Below are 23,494 nucleotides of genomic sequence, written 5' to 3' on the forward strand. Positions count from 1 at the left end.
GGGGCCTCCTAGGGCTGTATTTCACCTGTCCGTGATGCTGCCACACCTGTACGGTCCCTGTCCTGTGCCTGTTCGTGAAGCCGCAGACACTTCCCGCGGGGCTCGGGCTGTTCCGGCCCCGCCGTCGGTTCCAATAAAGCGAGGCCCGGGATCCGTCCTGTGCGCGCGCCGCGCGGGCGGGGCCGGGAGCGCCCCCCAGCGGGGCCCCGCCCTGAACTACTGCTGCTGCTGCGTCGCTATTGGCTGGAAGGGTCCGCGCTCCGCCAATCACCGAGGGGGATCCCGGAAGTGCTCGCACGTGGCGGGCTGAGCCCATGGCGGCGCCGCTGCGCGTGAGCGGGGGGAGAGCGGGACCGGCCCGGCGGGGCCATTCACGGGGACGCGGGCACGGCTGGGGCGGCTGGGGCTGGAGCGGGGCGGGACGGGACGGGTGGAGTGGGATCTGGGCCCGGAGTGCTGGGATACGAGAGTATGGCCTGGGATGGGGGGGAAGGGAGTGCCGGTACCAGGATGGGATGGGTGTTGGTGCGGGTGCCGGGTTGGGATCGGTACCAGGATGGGATGGGTGCTGGTGCCGGTAGGGAAGGGGGGAGGGGATCGGTACCGGGATGGATGGGGGGTGGTGCCGGTAGGGAACGGGGAGGGGATCGATACCGGGATGGATGGGGGGTGGTGCCGGTAGAGGGTATCGGTGCCGGTGCGCCGCTGACGGCCGTGGGCAGGGGCGGCTGCGGGCGCTGGCACTGGGAGGCTGCGGGCTGCTGCTGGGCTCGGCGCTGGCGGCAGGAGACGAGCGGCTCTACGCGGCGGCGGTGATGCCCGCGCTCCGTGCGCTGCCCCCCGAGACCGCCCACGGCCTGGCTCTGCGCGCTGCTGCCCTTGGGCTGCTGCCCCCCGCCCGACCCGACGGCCCCGCGCTGGTGCGGCTCTGGGGGGGAGAGATCGGGGGTAAGGTGGGGCGGGGCGGGGATTGGGACGGAGTGGGCGGGGGGCGGGCGGTCGGGTGCAAGTGGAAACCTGTCACAGTCCGTGGGGGAAGACGAGGGTCTCTCGGGGAGGCGCTCCATGAGGCCACCCCGTGGGGCAGAGGAAGGGAGGTCAGGGGAGGCAGCCGGGGCTGTTCGGGAGGGGTCTGGAGCGAGGCCCCGGCTGTGGTTCCTGCGGTCGGTGGGCTCTGACCCAGACCTGGCCCCGCAGGAGGTGCGAGTCCTCGGGCAGCGATTCCGCAACCCCCTGGGCCTGGCCGCTGGCTTTGACAAGCAGGGTGAGGCTGTGGACGGGCTGTACAAGATGGGCTTTGGCTTTGTGGAAGTGGGGACCGTCACACCCGAGCCCCAGGAAGGGAACCCCAAGCCCAGGGTCTTCCGGCTGGCAGAGGACGAGGCGGTCATCAACAGGTGGGATCTGAGGGCGGTGTTCAGCCGTGTCCTGCAGTCTGCCCACCCCGAGGGTGGTTATTTGGGGAAGGTCAGGGGTGATTTTCACCCCATGTCTGACTTGCACTCACAGGGCAGCAGGTCCCTCTGTGCCAGCACCTGCAGGTGCACATGGCAGTGCAGGGTTATTTGGGTGGTCCCAGCTCTGTGGTTGGTGCTGTGGTGGCTTTTGGGTTGGATGTGCTGAGCAGAGCTGCAGAGACTATGTGTCTGCCTTGTTTCTCCCGTGTCCTGTTTGGGGTTTGTGGACACCAGTCCAGCCCTGAACCCTCTGTCCTGGTGCAGGTATGGATTCAACAGCCATGGCCATGCTGCAGTGGAGCATAGGCTGCGGGCCCGCCAGGAGACACAGACCAGGCTCACTGATGGTGAGACAAGCTTGTAAGACTTTGCTCTTGAGGTCTGCAGGGTGGGTTTGGGGGTCTCCTAGCTGTAGGCCAGGAAGGGTGTGTAACACCGGTGTCCAGGCACAGGAGCACCCTGGCCAGAGCAAGGTACACTCAGACAGCAGGACCCTCTTGGGGCTGTAGCCTCTCCCCTTGGGAATGTGATTAGTCAGCTTTCTCCTGCCATTTTCTTTGGGACCGAGCTGCACATACTGCTTTAGGCAGAACATATTAAAGCCAAAGCTAAGAGGACCCCAGCTGGGCAGATCCTGAGGGCAACCTCTGCCAGGCTGTGGTGCTGGGAGGTGCTGAGTGGGGCGGCTGTGGCGATGCTCCTGTGGCTGTGGGACAGTACCAGGCCCATTCCTATGAAATACGTGGGCTGCGTAGCCCCATCTTGATTTTAGCTGGTCTTGGAGCCTCCCTTTTTGGTGCTCTGGCCCTTGGGTGGGGGTTGGTCCTGCTGCCCTAGTTCAGCCATGTCTGTGTTCCAGCGGGGATGCCCCTTGGGATCAACCTGGGCAAGAACAAGAGCTCCATAGATGCTGCAGCTGACTATGTGGCTGGGGTCCGGACACTGGGCCCTTTGGCTGACTACCTGGTTGTGAATGTGTCCAGCCCGAACACCCCAGGGCTGCGGGACCTGCAGGGCAAGACTGAGCTGCAGGACCTGCTGAGAAAGGTGGGTCGCCTCCCCCCAGCCAGCCCAACCTGCAGCTGCAGCACTGGATGCATCCTGTCCCTTGGCAGTGTCTGCTTCACTCCAGCCAGTGGGTTTGCCCTGGCACAGGGATAAGTGGGGTGGCTCCCAAGAGTGGCAGACAGGATTGCTGAGATGTCCCCTGATCTGCTGCTGCCGTGGGGTGCACCAGGGCATTGTACCCCAGCAAAGGGCTCGGGAGCAGTGAGGTATCACCATCTACTCTGTTCCTGCCAGAGGCAGCAAGTCGCCCACCCCACGGCTTTGGGTGTCCTCGGGGTCCTGTTCTGGCCGTGTGCCCTAGGCCCTGTACTGAGGGTGCCTCTCTGTCAGGAATGCCATGTAGAGGAGCAGGGCCTGTCCTTGTGCTGGTTGGTGCCCGTGGCTCCTGGTCAGGGCATGAGGCTTCTCCCTGCCATGCACTGCCATGTGCACCCGCAGGTGCTGGCGGAGAGGGACCTGCTGCCCTGCGAGCACAAGCCAGCCGTGTTGGTGAAGATCGCCCCTGACCTCACTGCACAGGACAAGCGTGACATTGCCAGCGTTATCTGCGAGGTGAGATGGGAAAGGGAGGCTGGTGTGCCTCCTGCCTCACCTCACACAGCACGGGGGAAGGACCATGGCGCTCCTGACAGGTCTCCTCTCTGAAGGATAGGTGCACCTGCAGCTCCCTGGCTGCCATAGGGGTGGTATCCTGGGTAGCTTGGAGTCTGTGAGGACCTATGTGTGTCAACCAGACCTTGGGTGACCCAGACAGTCCAGGCAGTGAGGGGCAGCTGCTTTGTGCCCAGGCATGTTTCTGGGTTATGTGCTGGGGGAGCCCTGACCTGGCATCCCAAGGATGGGATGGGATGGGGGGGAGCTGCTTGTTGCTGCTGTGTCCTCATGCTGCTGCCCCCCTCAGCTAGGTGTAGATGGGCTGATTGTCAGCAACACCACCGTGAGCCGCCCCAGCAGCCTCCGGAGCAGGCAGCGCATGGAGCCCGGGGGCCTCAGCGGGAAGCCCCTGCGGGAACTCTCCACACAGACCATCAGGGAGATGTACTGCCTCACCCAAGGTGGGGGCAGAGCAGGGCTTGGGGGGTGCATGCCAGCATCGCCTGTGCCTTCCTGACCCTGTGCCTGCCCACAGGCCGGGTGCCCATCATCGGGGTGGGTGGGGTGAGCAGCGGGCGGGATGCCCTGGAGAAGATCCGCGCCGGAGCCTCCCTTGTGCAGCTGTACACAGCCCTCGTGTACCACGGGCCGCCAGTGGTGGGAGCAGTGAAGCGGGAACTGGAGGAGCTGCTGAGGTGAGGGGGGTCCCGGCACCTCCTCAGGGAGCCCCTGGGCCCAGAGTGTCTCTGAATAACTCTCTGCTGGTGCCCAAGCAGTGCACCACCAGGCTGAGCTGCAGTGCCAGGCTGGCCCTGCCATCTCTCACTGTCCCTGTTTAGGGAGCAAGGCTTCAAGAACGTCATGGAGGCGGTTGGAGCAGATCACCGGTGCTGACATGCTGCAGAACCAAGGTCTAGCTAGGAGGAGCCATGGCTGAGTAGGAATGAGTCTGATAATTCCAGTGCTGGGCAGGCTGGGACCAAGCCAAGGTCCTGGTCCCAGGCCCTGAGAAGAGCCTCTGATGGGTGAAGCAGGGGCTACATTAGTGGGGAGCAGGGGAGGGGACCTCCACACCAGTGCCACTGCCCAGGGCTGTGTTTTGGCTTCCCTGTGCGCAGCCGAACCCAGCCCAAGTGTCAATAAACATTTGGCTCACCTGGTCCTGTGTGCTGCTCTGCAGATACTCCATGGGCTGGAGGGACACAGCCCAGCTCTCCTGAGCCAAGCAGGATTGGCTCTCTATGTTGCTCCCACTTTTCTGGTGGGAGAAGCTGCAGGGTAGCTGAGCTCTGGGGTGAACTGACAGAAGTGCACCAGGGCTCCCCTCATAGAGATCTCTGCCCAAGGCCAGGCACTTGGGGTTGCTGGGTGCCAGTTCTTCCCTTTGCTGCCAGTACACAGCTGTTTGGAGATGGCTGCGGTTATGCCCTGTTATTGTTGTGGAAAGGGTCTGATTGGTAGTGCTTCTGCCTGTTGGTTTTGTTTCTGGAGCCTCCGGTGCTGACTGTTCCTTCACCCTGAACTTCCTGCAGTTACTTTGGACTTTGCTTGAACAAGAGCTTGCCTTGGACACAGCATTTCCTTTGGCAGCCTTTCGCAGTCCACCCTGCAGAGCAGGATTGCGCCACAGCACTTCCCCAAAGTTGTTTACAACTGCTGCCCCTGCTCTGAGTGGCACTCAGCTCATGTCAGGGTCATCACTCACCTGCTCCCCCCCTCTGCAGCCCCCTGCACCAGCCTCTTCATTTCCCAGATTCTCTGCTGTGGGCAGGTGACACCTATCGCTGCTCTAACAGGGAATTCACCTGATCTGTCAGCCAAGGTGTTGATGTGCTTTGGAGAGGGCCTGGGAGACTCTTGCTCTTTCAGGCTGAGGGTGACACAGCACCTTCCTAAGGTGCTGATGCTGTTCATGGATCAGAGCTGCCAAGCCCTGATGCTGGTGCTGGACTCAACCCTTCTATGTGGTGGCACAAGTATGGCTGGTGCTGGATCAGGGATGTCAAGCTCTGCATTGTTTGGGGACGCAAATGCCCCATGAGATGGGAAGAAGCTCACAGAGGATGGGAAAGCCACCTGGGATGCCTGGGACCAGCCATAGATGTCCCTCCTGAGCCTGAAGAGCTGGAGCATCCAAGGGGCAGGGGGGCACTGGCAAGACCCTGGCAGGCCAAGCTTCAATGGCTCAGGGCTGGGGCTAGCACCGCATGCTATGAATGTTTTTGGGGTGGCTTCCCTGCAGCACTGGCTCCCTCCCCTCCTGCTGCCCCTCAGCTGTGCTCCTGCTGGAGGCAGACTGCTTGTGGGAATAGGCTGATGTGCTCTGCCCTGCACCCCTGCTGCCCAGCCACATCCAGCTGGGCACTGGCCAGCAGTTGCTGCTGTGAGTTCCCGTAAGCCTGGGTTGAGCCCTCGATGCTGCTGACAAACAACCTGCACCCCTGGGGCCAGGGGCTGCCAGGACATGGGGCTGTGGCCCCACTGCGTGGGAAGGGGTGGGTACTGGTTGGAAGCTGGATTGGCTGCAGTCCCTCAGAGCCTGTCCCTAGTGTGGGACGTGCTGCTCCCCTTGGCCAGCAGGGTGGCACTGCCCAGGGCACTGGTACCCCAGCTCTGGGTGGGTGTGCCCTGACTGCGAGCAAAGCCAGGCACAGGATGGGATGGGACCTGGCTCCTGGGACCCAGCTTCTCCTGCCAGCACTGGGGTGGTCATCTGTGCCCTGCAGGGACTGTGGTAGGTGTGGGCACAGGGCAGGTTTGCTGAGGGCAGGGGCTGGTCTGCTCTCTGTGAGCCTCAGCTGGTGTCACAGTGCCAGGGCACTAGTCTGCCGCCAGACCCCTCCCCCATATTTGTAGCTACAAAATCCGGGAAACTCTTGGCACATTGGCTTCCCGTGGGGGGCTTGGCAGCTTCCCGAGAGCCTCTGCCAGGCCGGCGCAGAGCCAGGTGGGGCTTTTTGTGCTCCTCCTGCTGGGAAGGGTGCTGGCTGCAGGCAGCAGGGTCAGGAGGTCTGGAGATCTTGGGCTGCACCAGGGGGAGGGAGGTGACAATAAAAGGGGTGAGGAGGGAGCCCCGAGCAGCAGTGACCTGCAGGAGGAGGCTGCTGTGAGCAGGGAGCTGTGAGCATGGGGTGAGCAACACCGATGTGTCCCTCCCTGTGCTCGGTGCTCTGTCTGTCCTGCTTGCCTAGCTGAGGACCTGGCCCTGCTGAGGGCCATGGCGGGCCCCATATTGGGCCTGGAAGCACCCCAGGTCCCAACACTGTGGCCTTGCCCTCTGCAGCAGCAGGGTCCAGGTCTGGCTCCTGGCTGTCCTGGGACAGGACAGGAGCCCAAACAGGGTCCTGGTGGAGCCCACGGCTGGGAGCAGGGGAGCTTTCTGGGAGCTCTCTTCTGATGCTGCCCTCTTCTCCCTGCAGACCTGCAGAGCTGCTGATCGCTGGCCTGGCCTGGAGCGTGCTGGGGACTGCAGCTGCCACCGGTACCTTCCAGGGCAGGCAGGGAGCACTGGGGTTCAGATGGAGGGGCGGGGACTTGGCAGGTGGCAGGCAAGGGCAGGGAAGATGGGACTAGGGAGGGACCCAATGGAGGTGGGATCATGTCCTGGGCTCAGTGCTCTGGGCCAGCTGAGCATTGTCTGCCTGCAGAGGGGAGCTGTGCAAAGCCTGCGGAGATTGAACATGGCCACGTGGAGTACCTGGTGGTCAGATACCGCTGCGACCCATACTACCAGCTGCGCGGCTCCGATGATGGTGAGGCACATCCCCAGCTCCAGGGGATGCAAGGGGCTGCCCCAATGCTGGGGATGCAGCTCCCTACCCCGCTTTCTCGGGAGTATGAGTAGCTACATCTGCTCACCCAAGCCCCAGGGAGGTACAAGCACCTCTGTGCCTCCCTGGCTGCAGGGCAAGGATGTTGACTCTGGTTTCTCTCCAAAGGGACATACAAATGCGATGGGAATCAGGTGTGGGTGAGTCCTGAAGCTGGTAAGGAGGCGCCTGTCTGCGAGCCAGGTGAGAGCAGAGCCACAGGGGCTGGGGCTGCGAAGAGCATGGCAGCTGTGGGGCCGTGAGCAGTCTGCACAGCCAAAGGGCTGTAGGGGCTGCTCCCTGGGGCTGCTGAGCACCACTGGGTTGAGAGGGCTCACTTGGGCCCTCCTTTGCCCTATGCAGTGTGTGGGAAGCCGAAGAACCCCCCCAGGCAGATGCAGCGCATCATTGGGGGCCTGCTGGCTCAGAAGGGCAGCTTCCCTTGGCAGGCCCGGATGGTGACCCGCCACAACCTCACTGTGGGGGCCACACTCATCAGTGATCAGTGGCTGCTGACCACTGGCAGGAACGTGTACCTGAACCACAGCGAGAACACCAATCCCGACGAGATCGCCCCTACGCTGCAGCTGTTCCTGGGCAGCCGGGAGCAGCCTGCCTTGGGCATCGAGCGCATCGTGCTGCACCCCGGCTACCCACAGACTGTGGACCTGGCCCTGCTGAAGCTCAAACAGAAGGTGCCTGTTGGAGAGGAAGTGATGCCCATCTGCCTGCCCCAGAAAGACTATGTGCAGCCAGGGCGGGTGGGCTATGTCTCAGGCTGGGGCCGTGGTGCCACCTTCGCCTTCTCTGACATGCTGAAGTACGTGATGCTCCCAGTGGCTGAGGACAAGCAGTGCCAGGAGTACTATGGGGCGCGGAATGCATCCTACTGGGTGCAGCCCATCCTCAGCAACGATACCTTCTGCGTGGGCATGAGTGAGCTGCGGGAGGACACCTGCTATGGGGATGCCGGTGGGGCCTTTGCTGTGCAGGACCCTGATGACGACACCTGGTACGCAGCTGGAATCCTCAGCTATGACAAGACCTGCACGGCCGCCAAGTACGGTGTGTACGTGGACGTGCAGCGCGTCCTGGCCTGGGTGAAGGAGACAGTTACAGCCAGCTGAGGGGCCGTGGGGGAATAAAACTGTCCTGCCTCGGGCTACAGGCTGTGTCTCTGTGCAGACTGTGTGTGAGTGCGTCTGTCTGCAGGCTCTGTGTTTGTGCAGCACAGGGGCCTGTCTGCGCAGGGGCGAGCATGTGCCTCCTCTCGCCCCACCGCATCCCGGTGGGTCCCTGGAAGCCTTCGCCGGCGGTTGGCTGGAAGGCTCGGGGCCGCAGGAACTGCCCGGGGCTCTGGGGGGGTTCTCGCCGCCCCTCCGCGGTGTGTGGGTGTCCGTGGGGGGCTCTCCCCGTAGGGGACTCTCTGTCCTCGTGGAGGCTGTCCCCGTGGGGCTCTCTATCCTCGTGGAGGCTGTCCCCGTGGGGCTCTCTGTCCCCGGACTGCCCCCGCCGGTCCCGCCCGGCCGTGACTCCCCCGCTGCCTCGGCGGCCACGTGACCCCGCGGGCGTTCCCCACGCCGGAAGTCCGCCAGGAGCGGTAGCGCGTCTTGTCCAGCGGTGTTTTCACCCTGCGGTGGCGGCGCTCCCATAGGCCCTGGCCGCTGTGTCTATGGTGCGTGCGGCTAGAGCGGCTCCTCCCGCGGAGCAGTGTGGGGCGGCCATGGCGGCGCTCGGGGAGCTGAGTTACGGTCGCTGAGGAAGCTGCGGGCGGTGCCGGCGGCGGGACCCGGGCGGCGCTGCGGCCGCGATGGCCGCGGCAAGCGAGGAGTCGCTGCACCGGCTGTCGGGGACGAGCCCGGGCGGCGAGGCGGGCGGGCTGCTGCGGGCGCAGGGCGCCGAGCAGCACATCTTCAAGGCGCCGGCCCCGCGCGCCTCCCTGCTGGGGCTGGACGTGCTGGCGGCGCAGAAGCGGCGGGAGCGCCAGGAGGAGGAGGCCGGGGGGAAGCGATCCCGGGTCGCATCCTACAAAGACTGGGAAGAGGGTCGTGACGAGGCGGGCAGCGCCGAGGAGGAGGACGAGGAAGAGGACGAGGACGACCGGAGCAGCCGCAAAGCTCGCAGGAACAGGTGGGGTCTGCGGGGGGCTCCTGATGCCCGCGGGGGTCGCTCCCGGCCGGGAAGGGAGCAGGGGGCGAGCAGGTGTCACGGGGCTGCGGCCTCCGACGTGACGGAGAGGGAGGCCTGAGGGGGGACTGCGGGCCACTATGGCAGAGCTTGAAACTGGAGCCGTACGAGACCAGCTGAAAGGCAGCTACTGCTCAGCAGTCCTGAGCGTTTATTCTTTCTGCTCTGCCTGCCCAGGCATTACCGCTCCGTCCACGTGGAGACACCTTCATACACAGGGGGTGTCAGCGAGGAGTTCTGGGAACGCAGCCGGCAGCGGGAGAGGGAGCGTCGGGAACACGGAGTCTTTGCGTCCTCCAAGGAGGAGAAGGAACGGAAGAAGGAACGCAGTAGGGAGCGGGACCATGATCGTAAACGGGACCGTGGTAACTGCTCAGAGACCTTTGTGGTGCTTCTTGCTTTGGGTCTGGGCTTGTCCTGCCGCCTGTTTGTAGTCCTTAGCTAACGTTTGTGGTGATTTCTCCAGGAGACTTGGGAAGCTTGTTTGTGCAGTAGGCACCTGATTCTACTTTGTTTTCACAGAGGAGCGGGACAGGAGTCGTCACAGCAGCAGATCGGAAAGGGATGGCTCATCAGAACGGAGCAGCAGGAGGAGTGAACCTGAGAGCCCCCGACATCGGCCCAAAGGTGGGAGTGGGACCCAGTAGAGCTCTTGTGTGAGACCTAACAGGGAGGGGTTTGGGGTTTTTTTTTACTTCCTGCTATTTGTGTAAGGACATAGACGTGTGAAAATCTGGTAGATCTCTGCGGAATGGGGTCTGTTCTGGGTCTGTGTGATGGAAATGTGGCCCTTCGGCAATTCCTTAGAATCACTGGCTCAGCCCCTGCCCTTAGAGGGAGGACAAATGAATACTCTCTCTCCCTGCTCCTTGCTAGAAGGTGTTAGGTGGCTCCAGTTGCTTGGGGCCGCTGTTGGAGCATCAGGTGTCAAACCCTACCTCCTCTGCCAGATGCAGCCACACCATCTCGCTCCAGCTGGGAGGAAGATGATAGTGGCTACAGCAGTGCCCGTCGCTCACAGTGGGAATCTCCCTCACCCACACCTTCCTATCGGGACTCGGAGCGCAGCCACCGGCCATCGTCACTGCGGGACACGGACCGGCGGGAACGGGACAGGTACCAGCTGTGGGGCTGCAGAAGGGGGACAGTGTGCTTGCGAGCAGTGCTGAGCTGTGGCACCAGTTCCTCACTCCTGCTGTGTTTTCAGGTCTGTGAGGAGCAGGTACTCAGACAAGACGCCATTGCCCACCCCGTCATACAAATACAATGAGTGGGCTGACGACAGGAAGCACCTGGGAGCCACGCCACGGCTGTCCCGAGGGAGAGGTGAGGAGTCTGGGCTGGGCTGCCCGGGGCAGGAATTCCTTTCCCTGTGGCACAGGGTCAGCTCTGTGGGGTTTCCTTGGGAGCGTTCTGGACCAACTGGCACACCCGCAGGGCGGCGCGCAGACGGGGAAGAGGGCATCGCCTTTGAGACGGAGGAGGAGCGGCAGCAGTGGGAGGATGACCAGCGGGTGAGAGCCGAGAGCAGGTGAAGGGCTTGGGGCCACTGGGCTGTGGGGATGGGCAGAGCTGAGCGCTGCACCTCTCCCTTCCCAGCAAGCTGACCGGGACTGGTACATGATGGACGAGGGCTATGACGAGTTTCACAACCCCTTGGCCTACTCCTCTGAGGAGTACGTGAAGAAGCGTGAGCAGCACTTACACAAGCAGAGGCAGAAGCGGATCTCAGCACAGCGGCGGCAGATCAATGAGGTAGGGCCAAGACGTGGGATTGGGTGCTCTGAACACGTGGGGTTGGCTGCTCCTTGGGAGACCATGGGCTGAGCCCTTGCTGTCAAATGGAGAAGGACACTCTCGGTCCTGGCCCAGGCTGAGAGAGGGCTCATAGGGAAACTGTGATTGTGTCCCCCTGGAAATTCCAGCCCTGCATCTCCTGCGTGGGCAGAATTTGCAGTTCAAGTGGTTAGTGGATCGCAGTGTCCAAGGCAGCAGGAATGCAGAGGGCTGTGCTCCTGTTGTTCTGAGTGTGAGGTACATTTACTAGTATTGTCCACTACTGGCCCAGTGGATGCTGGGGGCAGCTGCCCTTAGCACACGAGCAGGACTATGTCCAGGCTTCTTCATGTATTCTGAGGGGTATGGGGGCCTTGTGGGCATTGTCTGTCCTGCATTTCCTTGGAGACAGTCCCATTGACCATGTGGCTGCATGGCCAGTCTGTTTCTTGTACACTACTTCCAGTTATTGTTTCTTCCCTCATGCTTACTTTCAGGTTCCCTAGGTTGGAACCATCAGTTCCATCCTGTTGCCAGTGTGGCGCCCAGGCCCGAGCTTGGTGTTCTGGTGTGATCTCTGGGGCTTTCTGTGAGTCTTTTGTGTGTTTATGATATGTTGTTTCTTGCAGGATAACGAGCGCTGGGAGACGAATCGTATGCTGACCAGTGGTGTGGTCCATCGGATTGAAGTGGATGAAGATTTTGAAGAGGATAACTCTGCTAAAGTTCATTTGTTGGTGCACAACCTGGTGCCTCCTTTCCTAGATGGAAGGATTGTCTTCACCAAGCAGGTAGAGGCTGCAGCTGAAGGTGCTGATGGCTGCACATGTGAGCCCTTTGTACTGAAGCAATGCCTCCTCCCTCCAGCCAGAGCCAGTCATCCCCGTGAAGGATGCCACCTCGGATTTGGCCATCATAGCCCGGAAAGGCAGCCAGCTGGTGCGCAAGCACAGGGAGCAGAAGGAGCGTAAGAGGGTATGCTGTGACCTTTTGGCTTACTGCCCACTGTACATGTTAGGTAGTGCCTCACAGCCTTGTTTGGACTCTGCAGAATTCAGGCTTTGGCAGCAGTGATGATAAGGAGTTCATATTTTTGTGTCTTGGGACATCTTGGCAGCCCAGCTCACTGCATTGTCTCATAGCAGCTGCTGTGCTGTGATTGCCTTGGGTACTGCCTGGGACATGAATCACTGTGCATTTGTGCAGAGGAGGCTGATTCAAAGGACATTTGAATTGTGGAAGAAGAAAGCAGGTGGAAGAATGCCAGTTAGCTTAGGGACAGTCAGCAGGCAGTATGGTAGCAGTATGGCATACTATTTTCTTAGGAGGCCGTTGCTCATCCTGTGCCTTTATCCATACCAGTGTCTTAAAACTCTGCTCCAATTCATTTGGAAGAGGGAGACCTGATGAAGAGTGGGATGTGCATTCTGCATTGGGAAATTATGGGACCTAGGCTTATAACTAGGATTGTTTGTGCTTCTTGTGGTAAAGTTATGCTGCTCTCTGTCTTTCCAGGCACAGCACAAGCACTGGGAGCTGGCAGGCACTAAATTGGGAGACATTATGGGAATCAAGAAAGAGGAGGAGAAGGATGAGATGGTGACAGAAGATGGCAAAGTGGATTACAAGTAGGGACTTGCTCTGAATTACTCTGCTCAGCTGGTGATGGGGGCTGTGGGTATAGCAGATTGTGTGGAGAGGTAGCTTCAGGACTTGTGATGTGTCCTTAGGACTGAGCAGAAGTTTGCTGAACACATGAAAGAAAAAAGTGAAGCCAGCAGTGAGTTTGCTAAGAAGAAATCAATCCTGGAGCAGAGACAATACCTGCCTATCTTTGCTGTGCAGCAGGAACTGCTCTCCATCCTCAGGTATGGCTGCCAGGGCATCCCAGAACATTGGCCTACATTTGGGAACCCAAATGAGGAATTCTCCTAGACTCATGGCTGTTTGGAAGCTGTATTCTTAGGGAACAAACCCCACTGCTGTCTGTGGGTGGTGGCAGCTCCTGCCTGAGCAGGATGACATTTGGCTGGCGAACACAAAAACTTTTCTTTGTGGTGTACAAGGAAATACTTTTTCTTTTTCCTCAGAGACAACAGCATTGTGATTGTGGTGGGGGAGACGGGGAGCGGGAAGACGACTCAGCTGACGCAGTACCTGCACGAGGACGGCTACACTGACTACGGCATGATCGGCTGCACCCAGCCCCGCAGAGTGGCCGCAATGTCTGTGGCCAAGCGGGTCAGTGAGGAGATGGGGGTCCGTCTGGGGGAGGAGGTGAGTCTGGCAGAGGGTGCAGGGGTACCACCCGATGACAGTGAGTGCATGGGGCTGTTGGAAGACTTGCTGGTATCTCTGCCTTCCCAGGTGGGCTATGCCATCCGTTTTGAGGACTGCACGTCTGAGAACACAGTAATCAAGTACATGACAGATGGGATCCTCCTCCGTGAGTCACTGAGAGAGGCTGACCTGGACAACTACAGTGCTATCATCATGGATGAGGCACATGAGCGCTCGCTCAACACTGATGTGCTCTTCGGGCTGCTTCGGGAGGTGTGTGTGAGCCTGGGCTAGAAGACAGCAGCACGGGGCACTTTGAGCAGAGTATTGGCAGGGACAGCCCTTCTCTGCCAGGTCTGGGAGAGGGAAGCAGAGCTGTCATGTCTCTGTCTGCACTTGCTGCTCCAGCATCTGGGTTCCTGGTTCTGGAGGGTTAAATTCCCTCTAATGCTGCCAGAGTGTCGCTGACTGAGTGTCAGAACTCTCAGTACAGAGATCTTTGCTGGCTTAAGGTTTCCTGGACCAAGGTTCGTGGTCTTTTTAACTGCACAGATCACACAGCACCTGTGCTCCCTGGCATGAGCTGCCAGTGCCTCTGTAATACAGCAGAAGCTCTGTCCTATGCCATTGTCTCAGCAAGAATGGAAGCAGCCCACAGCCATGCACAAATACCCCTTCTTTATTGTTCCTTTCATCTGCTTTCTAGGTGGTGGCCCGACGCTCAGATCTGAAGCTTGTTGTCACCTCAGCCACCATGGATGCAGATAAGTTTGCCTCCTTCTTTGGGAACGTTCCAATTTTCCACATTCCTGGGCGCACTTTCCCTGTGGATATTCTTTTCAGCAAGGTATGGTCAGTGTTGTGGAGGGAAGTACTGTTGTGACAGGAGTGGGTTGTGACCTGGGTGTGCTGTATTCTGGGGTGGACACACAGGACAGAGGAGGAGTGGCCATAGTGTGCTGCACACAGGACAGGCTAGGTGAGGTTATTGGCCCTTGTTAACCTGGGCTCTGCCTTTCAGACCCCACAGGAGGATTATGTGGAGGCTGCAGTGAAACAAGCCCTGCAGGTCCACTTGTCTGGTGCTCCTGGAGACATCCTCGTCTTCATGCCTGGCCAGGAGGATATCGAGGTGAGCTGGAAGGGCAGGCACTGTCCTACCCCCTTGTTTCAATTTGATGTTTATGCCCCTCTTTGTGTTAAGGTGACCTCAGAGCAAATTGTGGAGCACCTTGAGGAGCTGGAGAAGGCACCTGCTCTTGCTGTACTGCCAATCTATTCTCAGCTGCCCTCGGACTTGCAGGCCAAGATCTTCCAGAAGGTGCTGACGTGTGCTCTGTGATAGGGGTGGGGACAGGGAAAAGTGGAGCAGGAGACAGTACAGAGCAGGAGGGAGGGGTGCAGACATGTCTCTGTATTGAATGTGGAGGGTGACAGAAAGCATGTGCCCCTTTCCACCTGTCACTTAGGGCTCTGTGTTGGTGCTCCACACTCCTCTCCAGGGGAGCAGAGCCTTGCCCAGGGGTGTGACTGATGTGTAGTGTTCTTGCAGGCTCCCGACGGGGTCAGGAAGTGCATCGTTGCCACTAACATTGCAGAGACCTCACTGACAGTGGATGGCATCATGTTTGTGATTGACTCTGGCTACTGCAAGTTGAAGGTCAGCCAGGATTTCCTGTACTGTCTGTGATCTCTGCTGCATTTGTGATCCAGCCTTTCTCTTACTTCCATCTGATCTTCTTGTGCCCTGCAGGTTTTCAACCCCCGCATAGGCATGGATGCGCTGCAGATCTACCCCATCAGTCAGGCCAATGCCAATCAGAGGGCAGGCCGAGCTGGCCGGACAGGCCCAGGCCACTGCTTCAGGTAGGCACATCACTGGTGTTCCTGTTCCTTTTGTATCCCCAGCTTGGCATCAAGTTACCTATGTTTTTTGCTCACTGGAGCTGTTCATTATCTTGAACTCGGGGGGGATGTGGGCAGTAGGCAGGCCTGAAGGACTTCTCCTTTGGACCCAGTGTCTCTGCAGAGAAAAGGATGTGTTCCAGCTTCTTCCTGTGCCCATCTTCACTTGTGGCTGTTCCGCCCTGGATGCTGTCAGGATAGGAGCCAAGCCAAAGGCCTTTCCCAGGCTTTGCTCTGAGACCAGGGAAGGGCTGTGCTTGGGCAGGTGCTGTGCTGCAGCCCAAACACCCTGATGTGCTGGGGAGGACACACTTTGGCTGGGGTAGAGGTGTCCCCCAGGGTCCTGCTATCTGGGTGCAGGGTTGCTGCCTTGTGCCATGCCAGGCTGGGCTGGGCAGAGGCTGGCAAGTCTGTAAGAAACAGAGTGGCCAGAACAGGAGGAGCATGCTCTTGGCGTCTGTTCCCAGGCTCTACACCCAGAGTGCTTACAAGAATGAGCTGCTGACGACCACAGTGCCTGAGATCCAGCGCACCAACCTTGCCAACGTAGTGCTCTTGCTCAAGTCCCTGGGTGTGCAGGACCTGCTACAGTTCCACTTCATGGATCCACCCCCTGAGGACAACATGCTGAACTCCATGTACCAGCTGTGGATCCTCGGGGCCTTGGATAACACAGGTATTGGCTGCTGAGGCAAACTGCCAGCACATGGAACTGGGACCTGCCCAGCTGCTGATCAGTGATCCCTCTGCTGTTCCTACAGGTGGTCTGACCTCAACGGGACGTCTCATGGTGGAGTTCCCACTGGACCCTGCGCTCTCCAAAATGCTCATAGTCTCCTGCGACATGGGTTGCAGCTCTGAGATCTTGCTTGTTGTCTCCATGTTGTCTGTGCCTGCCATCTTTTACCGTCCTAAGGTACCCGTTTCATTCCAGCAGCTTTCCCTGCTTGGGGCCTTTCCCTGCTTAGGGCCCTGCTTTTTCCTTGACTAACCCGTGTTCTTTGCTCACCCTTCAGGGCCGAGAGGAGGAGAGTGACCAAGTGCGGGAGAAATTTGCTGTTCCAGAGAGTGATCACTTGACTTACCTGAATGTTTACCTGCAGTGGAAAAACAACAGCTATTCTACCCTGTGGTGCAATCAGCACTTCATCCATGCCAAGGCCATGCGGAAGGTGAGGCTGTGGCCATGAGCCTGGGGGAAGGAGCCTTGTGAAGGAGAGGGCTCTGACTAGCACACACCTTTGCAGGTGCGGGAGGTGCGTGCCCAGCTCAAGGACATAATGGTGCAGCAGCGGATGAGCCTGGCGTCCTGTGGTACGGACTGGGATGTTGTCAGGAAGTGCATCTGTGCTGCATATTTCCATCAGGCTGCAAAGCTGAAGGTGAGAGGTGTTTGAGCTGCCTGGGGGCTGTGAGGCCCTGCCTGGAAACAGGTGGGCTAAGCACACTTGTTTTTGCAGGGCATTGGGGAGTATGTGAACATCCGCACAGGCATGCCCTGCCACCTGCACCCCACGAGCTCTCTGTTTGGCATGGGCTACACACCAGACTACATTGTGTATCACGAATTGGTTATGACCACAAAGGTGAGCTTGAGCTGAGGGATGCCAGGAAGGGTGACAAGTGCTCCAAGGGAGATGGGAGGGCTTTGCTGTGAGACTGGGATCTGTCTGAGTGGCAGTTCTCAGCCTTTCCCATCTATACCAACTAGGCACATCTGTGTCATCTGCAGGGTCCTATTTGTCCCTTTCCCAGTATTTTTCCCTGGCCTCTGTGGGACATGTTTGAACCTCCTTGTGGTCTCACCAAATCCAACCCATAGCAGGGGGCCCTCTGAGGCCAGGAGGAATTGTCTGGAAGGAGTATGGTTCTAGCCTGAGAAGTGCCATCAGCAAGTGAGGAAGGGAGCTGCCATGGCTCTGTGAATAGTGCCCAGGCCCCAAGAGTACCATCCTGCTACCCTGGTCTTCCCTTCTGTCCCTGCAGGAATACATGCAGTGTGTCACTGCTGTGGATGGAGAGTGGCTGGCAGAGCTGGGCCCCATGTTCTACAGTATCAAACATGCTGGCAAGTCACGCCAGGTAAGTCTCCTGTCCAGGATGAGCTGGCAGATGGCAGGCCCACTGCGTGCCTATTCTATTGGGGGGGGGGTGTTTTGACATGGAGGGAACAGGCCATCCCTCTCCTGTCCCTGACCTGCTGCTGCCTTGCTCCAGGAGAACCGCCGCCGTGCCAAGGAGGAAGTGTCTGCCATGGAGGAGGAGATGGCTTTGGCGGAGGAGCAGCTGCGTGCCCGCCGGGAGGAGCAGGAGCGTCGTAACCCACTGGGCAGTGCAAGGTGGGTGCTGGCCCTGCCTGGCCATGGCTTGCCTGCATGAAGCATCCCAGCTTCCCCATGGGCATTCTGGCGCAGCGAAAGGTTGCATTTTCCATTAATCACCCTTGTCGTCTCTGACAGGTCTACTAAAATCTACACCCCTGGGCGGAAGGAGCAGGGGGAGCCCCTGACACCACGACGCACCCCCGCCCGCTTTGGCCTCTGAGACGGCAGTACCTGTTGCTTTGAGACTTAAGGACTTCCAGGAGAAGCTGAGTTTCAGGAGAGTCCCCAACTCCCCTGATCACAGTATTCTATGAGATCTCTACAGCTTGTGGCCCAGGAAGGCTTTGGTGCTTGGCACTAATTTTGCTACAGAACAGAAAGAATTTTATTTGTTTAAAGGTTGTCAGTCTTAATCCTTGCTTTCTTTTGCGCTGCTTCTTGTCCCAGAAGCAAGTGTTGGGTGGAGGCAGCTCTGCAGAATTGTGCAAGGCTGGTGCTGTCAGGTTGTTGGCCTGTAGAACCCTGGAACAAGGAACAGAATTTCAGTGACCTGAAGGACAAATACAGCCTGTCCCTGTTTCAACCCTGGCCCGTACTCATGCAAAGGCAGTTCTCCCACAGCCCATGCCCTTGGCAGGTAGCTTGTGCCCAGCTGTCCCTGCACACCTGGGACTGTTGGCCCAGCCCTGTTTCAGGTCAGGCTGTGCCAGGGATTCTGCTCACTTTTTCAGCTGCTGACACTTGTGGGGCTGCTCAGGTGTTCTGACTGTGAGGTGTGGGTTCTCCTGCATTCTGCCTGGTGTGTCTTGAATGGCTGCTTGTATCCTGCACCTGCTCTGACACCTTGCTGAGCTCTTCCATAAGGAAAGCCAGCTCCACCTTGCAGACAACCAGCTCCTCTTCTCGCAGAGCCAGAGCTCTTTCACTGTCCACATGTAGCTGCTGCCAGTATTGGGCTTGTCTGCTCAGGTCCTGCAGCCTCTCCTGGAGGGAGTAGACATGCCAGTGGCACAGTGAGAGAGATGGGCTGAGGACAGACTCCTGGTGCCCCACAGGAAGGCTTGAGACATCCTTACCTCCTGCTTGCTCTGCTGCTGGGAGCTCTTCCTCAGCCCCTGATGGAGCTGCTGCCTTTGTGTCTTAAGGACTGCAATATTTTTCTCCTGCTTGGTGCTCTCTCGCCGGGCTTGGGCCAGTTTTTCCTGCAGGTTGGCTGTGTCCTGCACCTGCCCGCAAAGCTGTGGGACGGGGAGAGTGGTTGGCTGCACCATGGGCAGGCTGAGCGTCTCCTGGAGGCAGGAGAGGGCTCTGGCACTGAGGCTGCATCCCTGTCCTGCCCTGCCCTCACCTGTTGCTGCAGCTCTACCACTTCTTGGTGTGGGCCTTGGATGGTCTCCTCGGCTCCGCTCAGCTGCTGCAGACTCTGCTGCTTCTGGGCCTTGGTGGCTCCCAACTGCTGCAGCTGAGCTGGGCTGTGCTGCGGGCCCTCGTTCTCCTGTGTCCCCAGCTGCAGAGAAGGCAGTGCATTGGTGGGTTGGCCTCATGCTGTGTGCCATTCCCTGGGCAGGGGCACAACTGCCCTCCTTGTGCCGCAGGAAGCTCCGAGCCAGCTGGTGCCCGGCTGTGTGAGACAGTGGGGGAAAGCTGGCATTGCCGCCGCCCTCCCTGCCCCAGGGTTTCTGGGGGAAGTGGAGCAGGGCTCAGCCCTGCAGCACGTTTTGGGACACTTCCTGTATTGGCTCCTGTGCCCCCCTGGCTGCTTCCTCCCAGACTTGATGCAGTGGCTGGGGGGTTGCTGGCACTGACCTGCTCAAGCAGCTTTCTGCTCTCCACTGGGATATTGGGGCTGGTGACAGAATGGCTGTGGGCAGCCACGTTGGAGGTGACCTCTGTCTGCGCTGCTTCATCCTTCAGGTGGAGGGATGCATCACTGACCTGTGGGTATCCAGTAGGATGTGGGATCACCCTGTGCCCCTGCTGTGCAGAGCTGGGGCTGGAGATGGAGCCACTTTGTGTCAACCCATGGACAATGAGCTGTGGGGGAGGGCCTGTGGCAGAGTACTGTAGCCTGCACCAGGTGGGAGGCAGGAAGGCTGCTGGCTCCTGGCCCTCTCATCCCTGTGCAGCCGCCCCTGTTGTGGCAGTTTCTGCTGGACAGCCAGCAGCTCTAGATGGCCATCCTCGTGGTCCCTGACCTGTGATAGAGCATGGTCACAGGGAGAGTGGTGATCCCAGCTCGCTGGCGAGGTTGCAGGCTGCAGCAGTGCCACCACCCCTGAGACAGTGCCCATAGTGTCATTGGGGCCATTGGGGGCTGCAGTCTTCCAGCTCTGCTCAGCTGGGTGGACTGGGTTGTGCCAGCCATGCCTGCCCTGTGACTGTGCTGCTCTGTACAGGGTGTGGTGCTACAGCCCTGTCCCTTGTGTGGCTGGCAGGACATCCCCTACCCTCCCATGGGGGGTCACCAGCTGTTTGCACAGGCTGTGGGGCAGGCATGGTGCCTAGCCTGTTATGGGAAGGCAGTGGGGGACATTCAGTTTGGCCTGCAGCTGTTGTGCCCAGCAGTGGTACCTTGTCCATCAGCACCTGGCACTGCTGCATCAGAGAGACCAAGTCCTGGTGCTCCTGCTCCATTTCACACTCCTGCTGCTGCAGCTGGGCCAGTCGCTTGCGGTTGACATCCCTGCAGAAGTCCAGGTCCCGCTGCAGTGCCTGTATCGTGGCCAGTACGTCAGCTGGCTCCAGCTCCTGCTGCTGTGTATCCTGGCATACTCTGGGCTCCCCAGGCTGTGGCTCCAGCACCAACGATTGCCTTTGGCCCTAGGACATAGTGTGAGCAGCATCTGTCCAGCTTGCCACTGTGGCCAGCCCATCTTGCAGCTCCTGCCTGGGCAGACACCAGGACTGGACAAGGCTGGCAGTCCTGATTTTGTGCAGAGCAGCAACAGAGCATGTTGCTGATAGTTGGGTGCAACCCTACCCCCCCAGACAGCATCACTCTGTCTGTGTATGTGTGTGTGTGTTTGTGTGTGTGTGACACACACAGTCCCCCTGGGCTCACAAATGGCCAAGCCCCCAACACCACTGGCCCTCAGCACTGCAGTGACACCAGCATGAACTGTGGTACTGTGGGAAGTGGTGGACATGGGACCAGTGCAGCCACAGCAAGACTGGATACCCCTGAGCCCTTGTGCTCTCCCCAGCCCTGGGGACGAGGTGTCTGGTGACTTAGTCAAGGCTGGCCAAGGTCTCCTGTACCACCTGGTCACCAGCCTGTGGCCACATGACCAGCACCTGGGTGGAGCACAGGGTTGGCACTGCTCACCTGGGACTGCCAGGCCTCTGTCTCCTGCTGAAGCTGCTGGATGGAGTTGCTCAGATCTGGTGTTGTCTCCTCTGCCCCTGGTAGCCCTGTACAGTGATACCTTTGAACCCTCAGGCTGGCCCTGAGGTGCAGGAACCTCCCTGGATGTGCCACATTTTGGCCAATCCCTCACTGCTGGAAGGAGGGACAGGGGACAGGCCTTTCCTGTGATGCCAGACAACCCTCAGTCCCAGGGATGTCACCCAGCCCTGCCTGGGGCAGCCCTACCATACCATGGCATTGACACTGCCACTCCCCATCAGGGGAGCACCTGGTGCCAGCAGGAGAGACTGAGCCTGGGACTCCTAGAAAAGCACGGTAGAGCTGTGCGGGACTGCAGCCCCCCCTCAGCAGCACCTGACCCCGCCACTGCCCACAGTCCTCACCGCAGTCTTCCTGGGCCATGATCCTCCTCACCGCTCTGTGTCCCTAGCACGCTGTGGCACTTCCCTGTCTGCCACCATGAGGTTGCCAGGTTCTGGGCATCATCCTCAGAACTGGGCCAGGGCACGGCAACACCCTCCTGCCACGGCGGGGCCTTGCCACCCTCACGCTGCCCCTGCCCTCTCCTCAGGCTGTACTCAGCCTGCGGCTGGCCCCAGGACACGCCACAGGCCTGCGGCCAGGGCTGGGTGGCAGTGGGGCCAGCAGTGGTGCCACACTTGGGGCTGTGCCCTGGGACAGCCAGACACAGCAACCTCCCCAATGTGGCCCCTCTGCTTCGCACCCCGTGCTCAGGGCAGGGCTGGGGAGACCCACCGCAGGGGCACGTCCTGGCGGAGCCACAGGCCCCAGCGGAGGCTGAGTGTGCCCAGGGGAGGCTGAGCGTGTGTGTGGCCAGTAGACTCGCCCTGCCTGGGGCCACCCCACAGTGCCTGGGTGCTCAGAGCAGCAGAGCGGGTCTCTGAGTGCCAGCAGCACCCTGAGTGTGGGCACAGGCCTGCCGCTGGCCCGTGCTGGTGCCACAGGGCTCCCTGTTCTGTGTGCTGTCCCTTGCCGACGCTCAGTGCAGTTTCACAGGTAAGTGTTTTAACTGGAAATTTCCAAGGCCAGGCTGGGCCCAGAAGGTGAATGCAGATGTACCATAATAGAAATCATCGGTTGCTATGACGACCTGCTCCACCAGCGGGTCGAAGCCACAGGCGGTGGGAGCAGGCGCAGCACCAACAGTTCTGCTAACAGGGCTGCTGACCCCCCCTGGCCAGAACACAACAATTTGACCATAATTTCTGCCAGTTGCAAGGGATTTCAGTCTTGTTCAGGCAGCGACAGCTGGGGCACAGAACCTCCATGGGGCACAGAGCGTCCTGGGGTACAGAGCGTCATGCTGTGTGCTGTGCTGTGCCACGTTGCATTGTGCCATATGCAATGCCATGCAATGCCATGCATGTGCCAACACGTGCCACACTGTGCTGAGCTGCGGGGAGTGCCTGTCTCAAAGGGCTTGACCCTGCTCCAGCTCTCTGTGAGCCTGTGAGGCAGCCCTGCAGCCCTGACTCACAGCTGCCCACCTATGCTTGGCTGGTGCTGAGGGGACAGGGTGGTCAAATTGGCCCCTCTGCTGGGTGAGCCGCAGTCCTGGGGGTGGGAGTTGTCTCACTTTAATTACTGCCGTAATGTTATTCTTTTCAGTGCCACGTTAATTGAAATTAAACAGCTGCCGCGTTCAGGCTGGGACAAAAGTGAATCCTTTTTCATTCCCCTCTGGTTTAATGAAGACTGACATGCTGGGAGAAAACAAAGGCAATCCTGCCGCTGCCTCTTGCTGGCACACACACCAGCAATTACTGGGGACCCTGCGGGCCAGCAGAGACACCCTGGAGCACCCAACAGCTGCCAGCCCCAGGCAGCCAAATCCTGTGTCCCAGGGCGCTCCTACCCAAAGGGTCTGGCCAGGGGGATGCAGGGGATGGGACGCCCACAACATGGGGGATGCCAGCATGGAGGTCTCAGTGCCCAGGTGCGGAGTCCAGGCTTTCATTCTGTCTCTTAAGAAGCATCTGGCCACCAGCCATGCCCCAGTGTGGCCCCTCGGCCCCACCATGCTGCCAAAGTCCGGCCATCCCTGTGGGCTCAGCTGGCTTCAGCCTCACAATGTTCAGTCACCAACTGGTCCATGCAGCCCCTCAGCCTCAGCCAGGGCAGCAGTGTCAGCCCAGGTGGGTGCCTCTCTCTAGCCTTAACCTTTTTTCTGTTTTAGGACCAGGAGTTTGCTCGTGATGCCATTCAGAACTTTAAAATATGCAAAATGAGGCACTGGTACAAACCTCATTAACACCCGCCTCCAACATCATTAAGATGTTTCCAAGAAAATTAATTGAGAGACTCATTAAAAATAAATTAAGAAAAATGTGTTGCAGAGCGCCTGCTCCGAGCTCGTAAATCACGGCTCAGAGCTCCAGGCCGCTGCACAGGCAATTAACGCCAGCCAATTTGTTTTATCCCGGCTGCGAAAATTAGAAAGCAGACATGGAGATTAGATTAGGGCTGTCTGTCAAGCGGAACTTGGAGTGAATATTTTAGGATACAAAATGGAAATCAGGAAAACAAAGCTGGGACTTCATTCGGGAGAGCTGGCGGGCAGGGGTGAGGGGGAGGAGGGAGGTTTGGATGTTCTCTGTTCGAGGACGGCGCCATGGCTGTGTGTTGATGATACTCATCTCGCGCTTCCGCCGCCGCCAGCTCCATCCTCGCCTGCTCCTCACCCGTCCTCCGTGGCTGCGCAGACGC

General features: G+C 59.4%; 4 protein-coding genes across 9 annotated transcripts; 3 read left to right on the plus strand and 1 right to left on the minus strand.

Annotated features, from left to right (window-relative positions):
* Nucleotides 1–311: 311 nt before the first annotated feature.
* On the plus strand, nt 312–4,277 carry DHODH (dihydroorotate dehydrogenase (quinone)). 3 transcript variants are annotated; one of them, XM_027685186.1, is made up of 8 exons: nt 312–332; nt 1,198–1,397; nt 1,722–1,804; nt 2,317–2,504; nt 2,964–3,077; nt 3,427–3,580; nt 3,655–3,814; nt 3,959–4,277. In XM_027685186.1, the coding sequence occupies exons 1-8, from the start codon at nt 315–317 to the stop codon at nt 4,011–4,013; spliced, it is 972 nt and encodes a 323-aa protein (XP_027540987.1). In that variant the 5' UTR covers nt 312–314; the 3' UTR covers nt 4,014–4,277. The 3 variants fall into 3 exon arrangements, with proteins under 3 accessions (XP_027540987.1, XP_027540988.1, XP_027540986.1); XM_027685187.1 differs by lacking the exon at nt 312–332 and adding an exon at nt 689–920; XM_027685185.1 differs by lacking the exon at nt 312–332 and adding an exon at nt 1,005–1,097 and having other exon boundaries at nt 1,722–1,817.
* A 1,858-nt stretch (nt 4,278–6,135) lies between these two features.
* HP (haptoglobin) lies at nt 6,136–8,112 on the plus strand. Its single transcript, XM_027685184.1, has 5 exons — nt 6,136–6,250; nt 6,539–6,600; nt 6,767–6,871; nt 7,058–7,132; nt 7,292–8,112. Exons 1-5 carry the CDS (start codon nt 6,246–6,248, stop codon nt 8,053–8,055), a joined length of 1,011 nt encoding a protein of 336 aa, XP_027540985.1. The 5' UTR covers nt 6,136–6,245; the 3' UTR covers nt 8,056–8,112.
* A 418-nt stretch (nt 8,113–8,530) lies between these two features.
* Nucleotides 8,531–17,802, plus strand: DHX38 (DEAH-box helicase 38). The gene is made up of 26 exons (XM_027685094.1): nt 8,531–9,058; nt 9,293–9,480; nt 9,638–9,742; nt 10,066–10,231; nt 10,323–10,441; nt 10,553–10,629; nt 10,715–10,870; nt 11,521–11,682; nt 11,759–11,866; nt 12,407–12,519; nt 12,622–12,759; nt 12,982–13,168; nt 13,259–13,444; nt 13,878–14,018; nt 14,193–14,303; nt 14,376–14,492; nt 14,724–14,831; nt 14,925–15,037; nt 15,544–15,752; nt 15,838–15,992; nt 16,093–16,248; nt 16,324–16,458; nt 16,537–16,662; nt 17,063–17,158; nt 17,294–17,415; nt 17,536–17,802. Exons 1-26 carry the CDS (start codon nt 8,739–8,741, stop codon nt 17,618–17,620), a joined length of 3,699 nt encoding a protein of 1,232 aa, XP_027540895.1. The 5' UTR covers nt 8,531–8,738; the 3' UTR covers nt 17,621–17,802.
* On the minus strand, nt 17,768–22,001 carry LOC113968500 (tropomyosin-like). Of its 4 annotated transcripts, none has more exons than XM_027685096.1 (8): nt 21,151–22,001; nt 20,726–20,802; nt 19,972–20,220; nt 19,207–19,335; nt 18,749–18,907; nt 18,477–18,638; nt 18,124–18,384; nt 17,768–17,921 (listed from the first exon to the last, which is right to left on the minus strand). In XM_027685096.1, the coding sequence occupies exons 1-7, from the start codon at nt 21,167–21,169 to the stop codon at nt 18,154–18,156; spliced, it is 1,026 nt and encodes a 341-aa protein (XP_027540897.1). In that variant the 5' UTR covers nt 21,170–22,001; the 3' UTR covers nt 17,768–17,921; nt 18,124–18,153. The 4 variants fall into 4 exon arrangements, with proteins under 4 accessions (XP_027540897.1, XP_027540900.1, XP_027540899.1 ...); XM_027685099.1 differs by having other exon boundaries at nt 19,987–20,220; nt 20,726–20,811; nt 21,151–22,000; XM_027685098.1 differs by having other exon boundaries at nt 18,749–18,895; nt 20,726–20,811; nt 21,151–22,000.
* Between the last annotated feature and the right edge of the window lie 1,493 nt (nt 22,002–23,494).

Source organism: Neopelma chrysocephalum, unplaced genomic scaffold (assembly GCF_003984885.1).
Source record: "Neopelma chrysocephalum unplaced genomic scaffold, ASM398488v2 Primary Assembly neopelma1_68, whole genome shotgun sequence".
Classification (NCBI taxonomy): Eukaryota; Metazoa; Chordata; class Aves; order Passeriformes; family Pipridae; genus Neopelma; species Neopelma chrysocephalum.

Coding starts and splice junctions, on each gene's coding strand:
- DHODH (XM_027685187.1), top strand. CDS start 816: ATGCCCGCGCTCCGTGCGCTGCCCCCCGAGACCGCCCACGGCCTGGCT. Junction 2,505..2,963: donor TGCAGGACCTGCTGAGAAAG/GTGGGTCGCCTC, acceptor GTGCACCCGCAG/GTGCTGGCGGAGAGGGACCT. Junction 3,078..3,426: donor TTGCCAGCGTTATCTGCGAG/GTGAGATGGGAA, acceptor TGCCCCCCTCAG/CTAGGTGTAGATGGGCTGAT.
- DHX38 (XM_027685094.1), top strand. CDS start 8,739: ATGGCCGCGGCAAGCGAGGAGTCGCTGCACCGGCTGTCGGGGACGAGC. Junction 15,753..15,837: donor CGGGGCCTTGGATAACACAG/GTATTGGCTGCT, acceptor CTGTTCCTACAG/GTGGTCTGACCTCAACGGGA. Junction 16,249..16,323: donor ATGCCAAGGCCATGCGGAAG/GTGAGGCTGTGG, acceptor ACACCTTTGCAG/GTGCGGGAGGTGCGTGCCCA.
- LOC113968500 (XM_027685095.1), bottom strand. Junction 20,221..20,725: donor CAGAGGCCTGGCAGTCCCAG/GTGAGCAGTGCC, acceptor ACTATGTCCTAG/GGCCAAAGGCAATCGTTGGT. Junction 18,908..19,206: donor GCAGAAAGCTGCTTGAGCAG/GTCAGTGCCAGC, acceptor CCTTCTCTGCAG/CTGGGGACACAGGAGAACGA.
- HP (XM_027685184.1), top strand. Junction 6,601..6,766: donor GGGGACTGCAGCTGCCACCG/GTACCTTCCAGG, acceptor GTCTGCCTGCAG/AGGGGAGCTGTGCAAAGCCT. Junction 6,872..7,057: donor GCTGCGCGGCTCCGATGATG/GTGAGGCACATC, acceptor TTCTCTCCAAAG/GGACATACAAATGCGATGGG.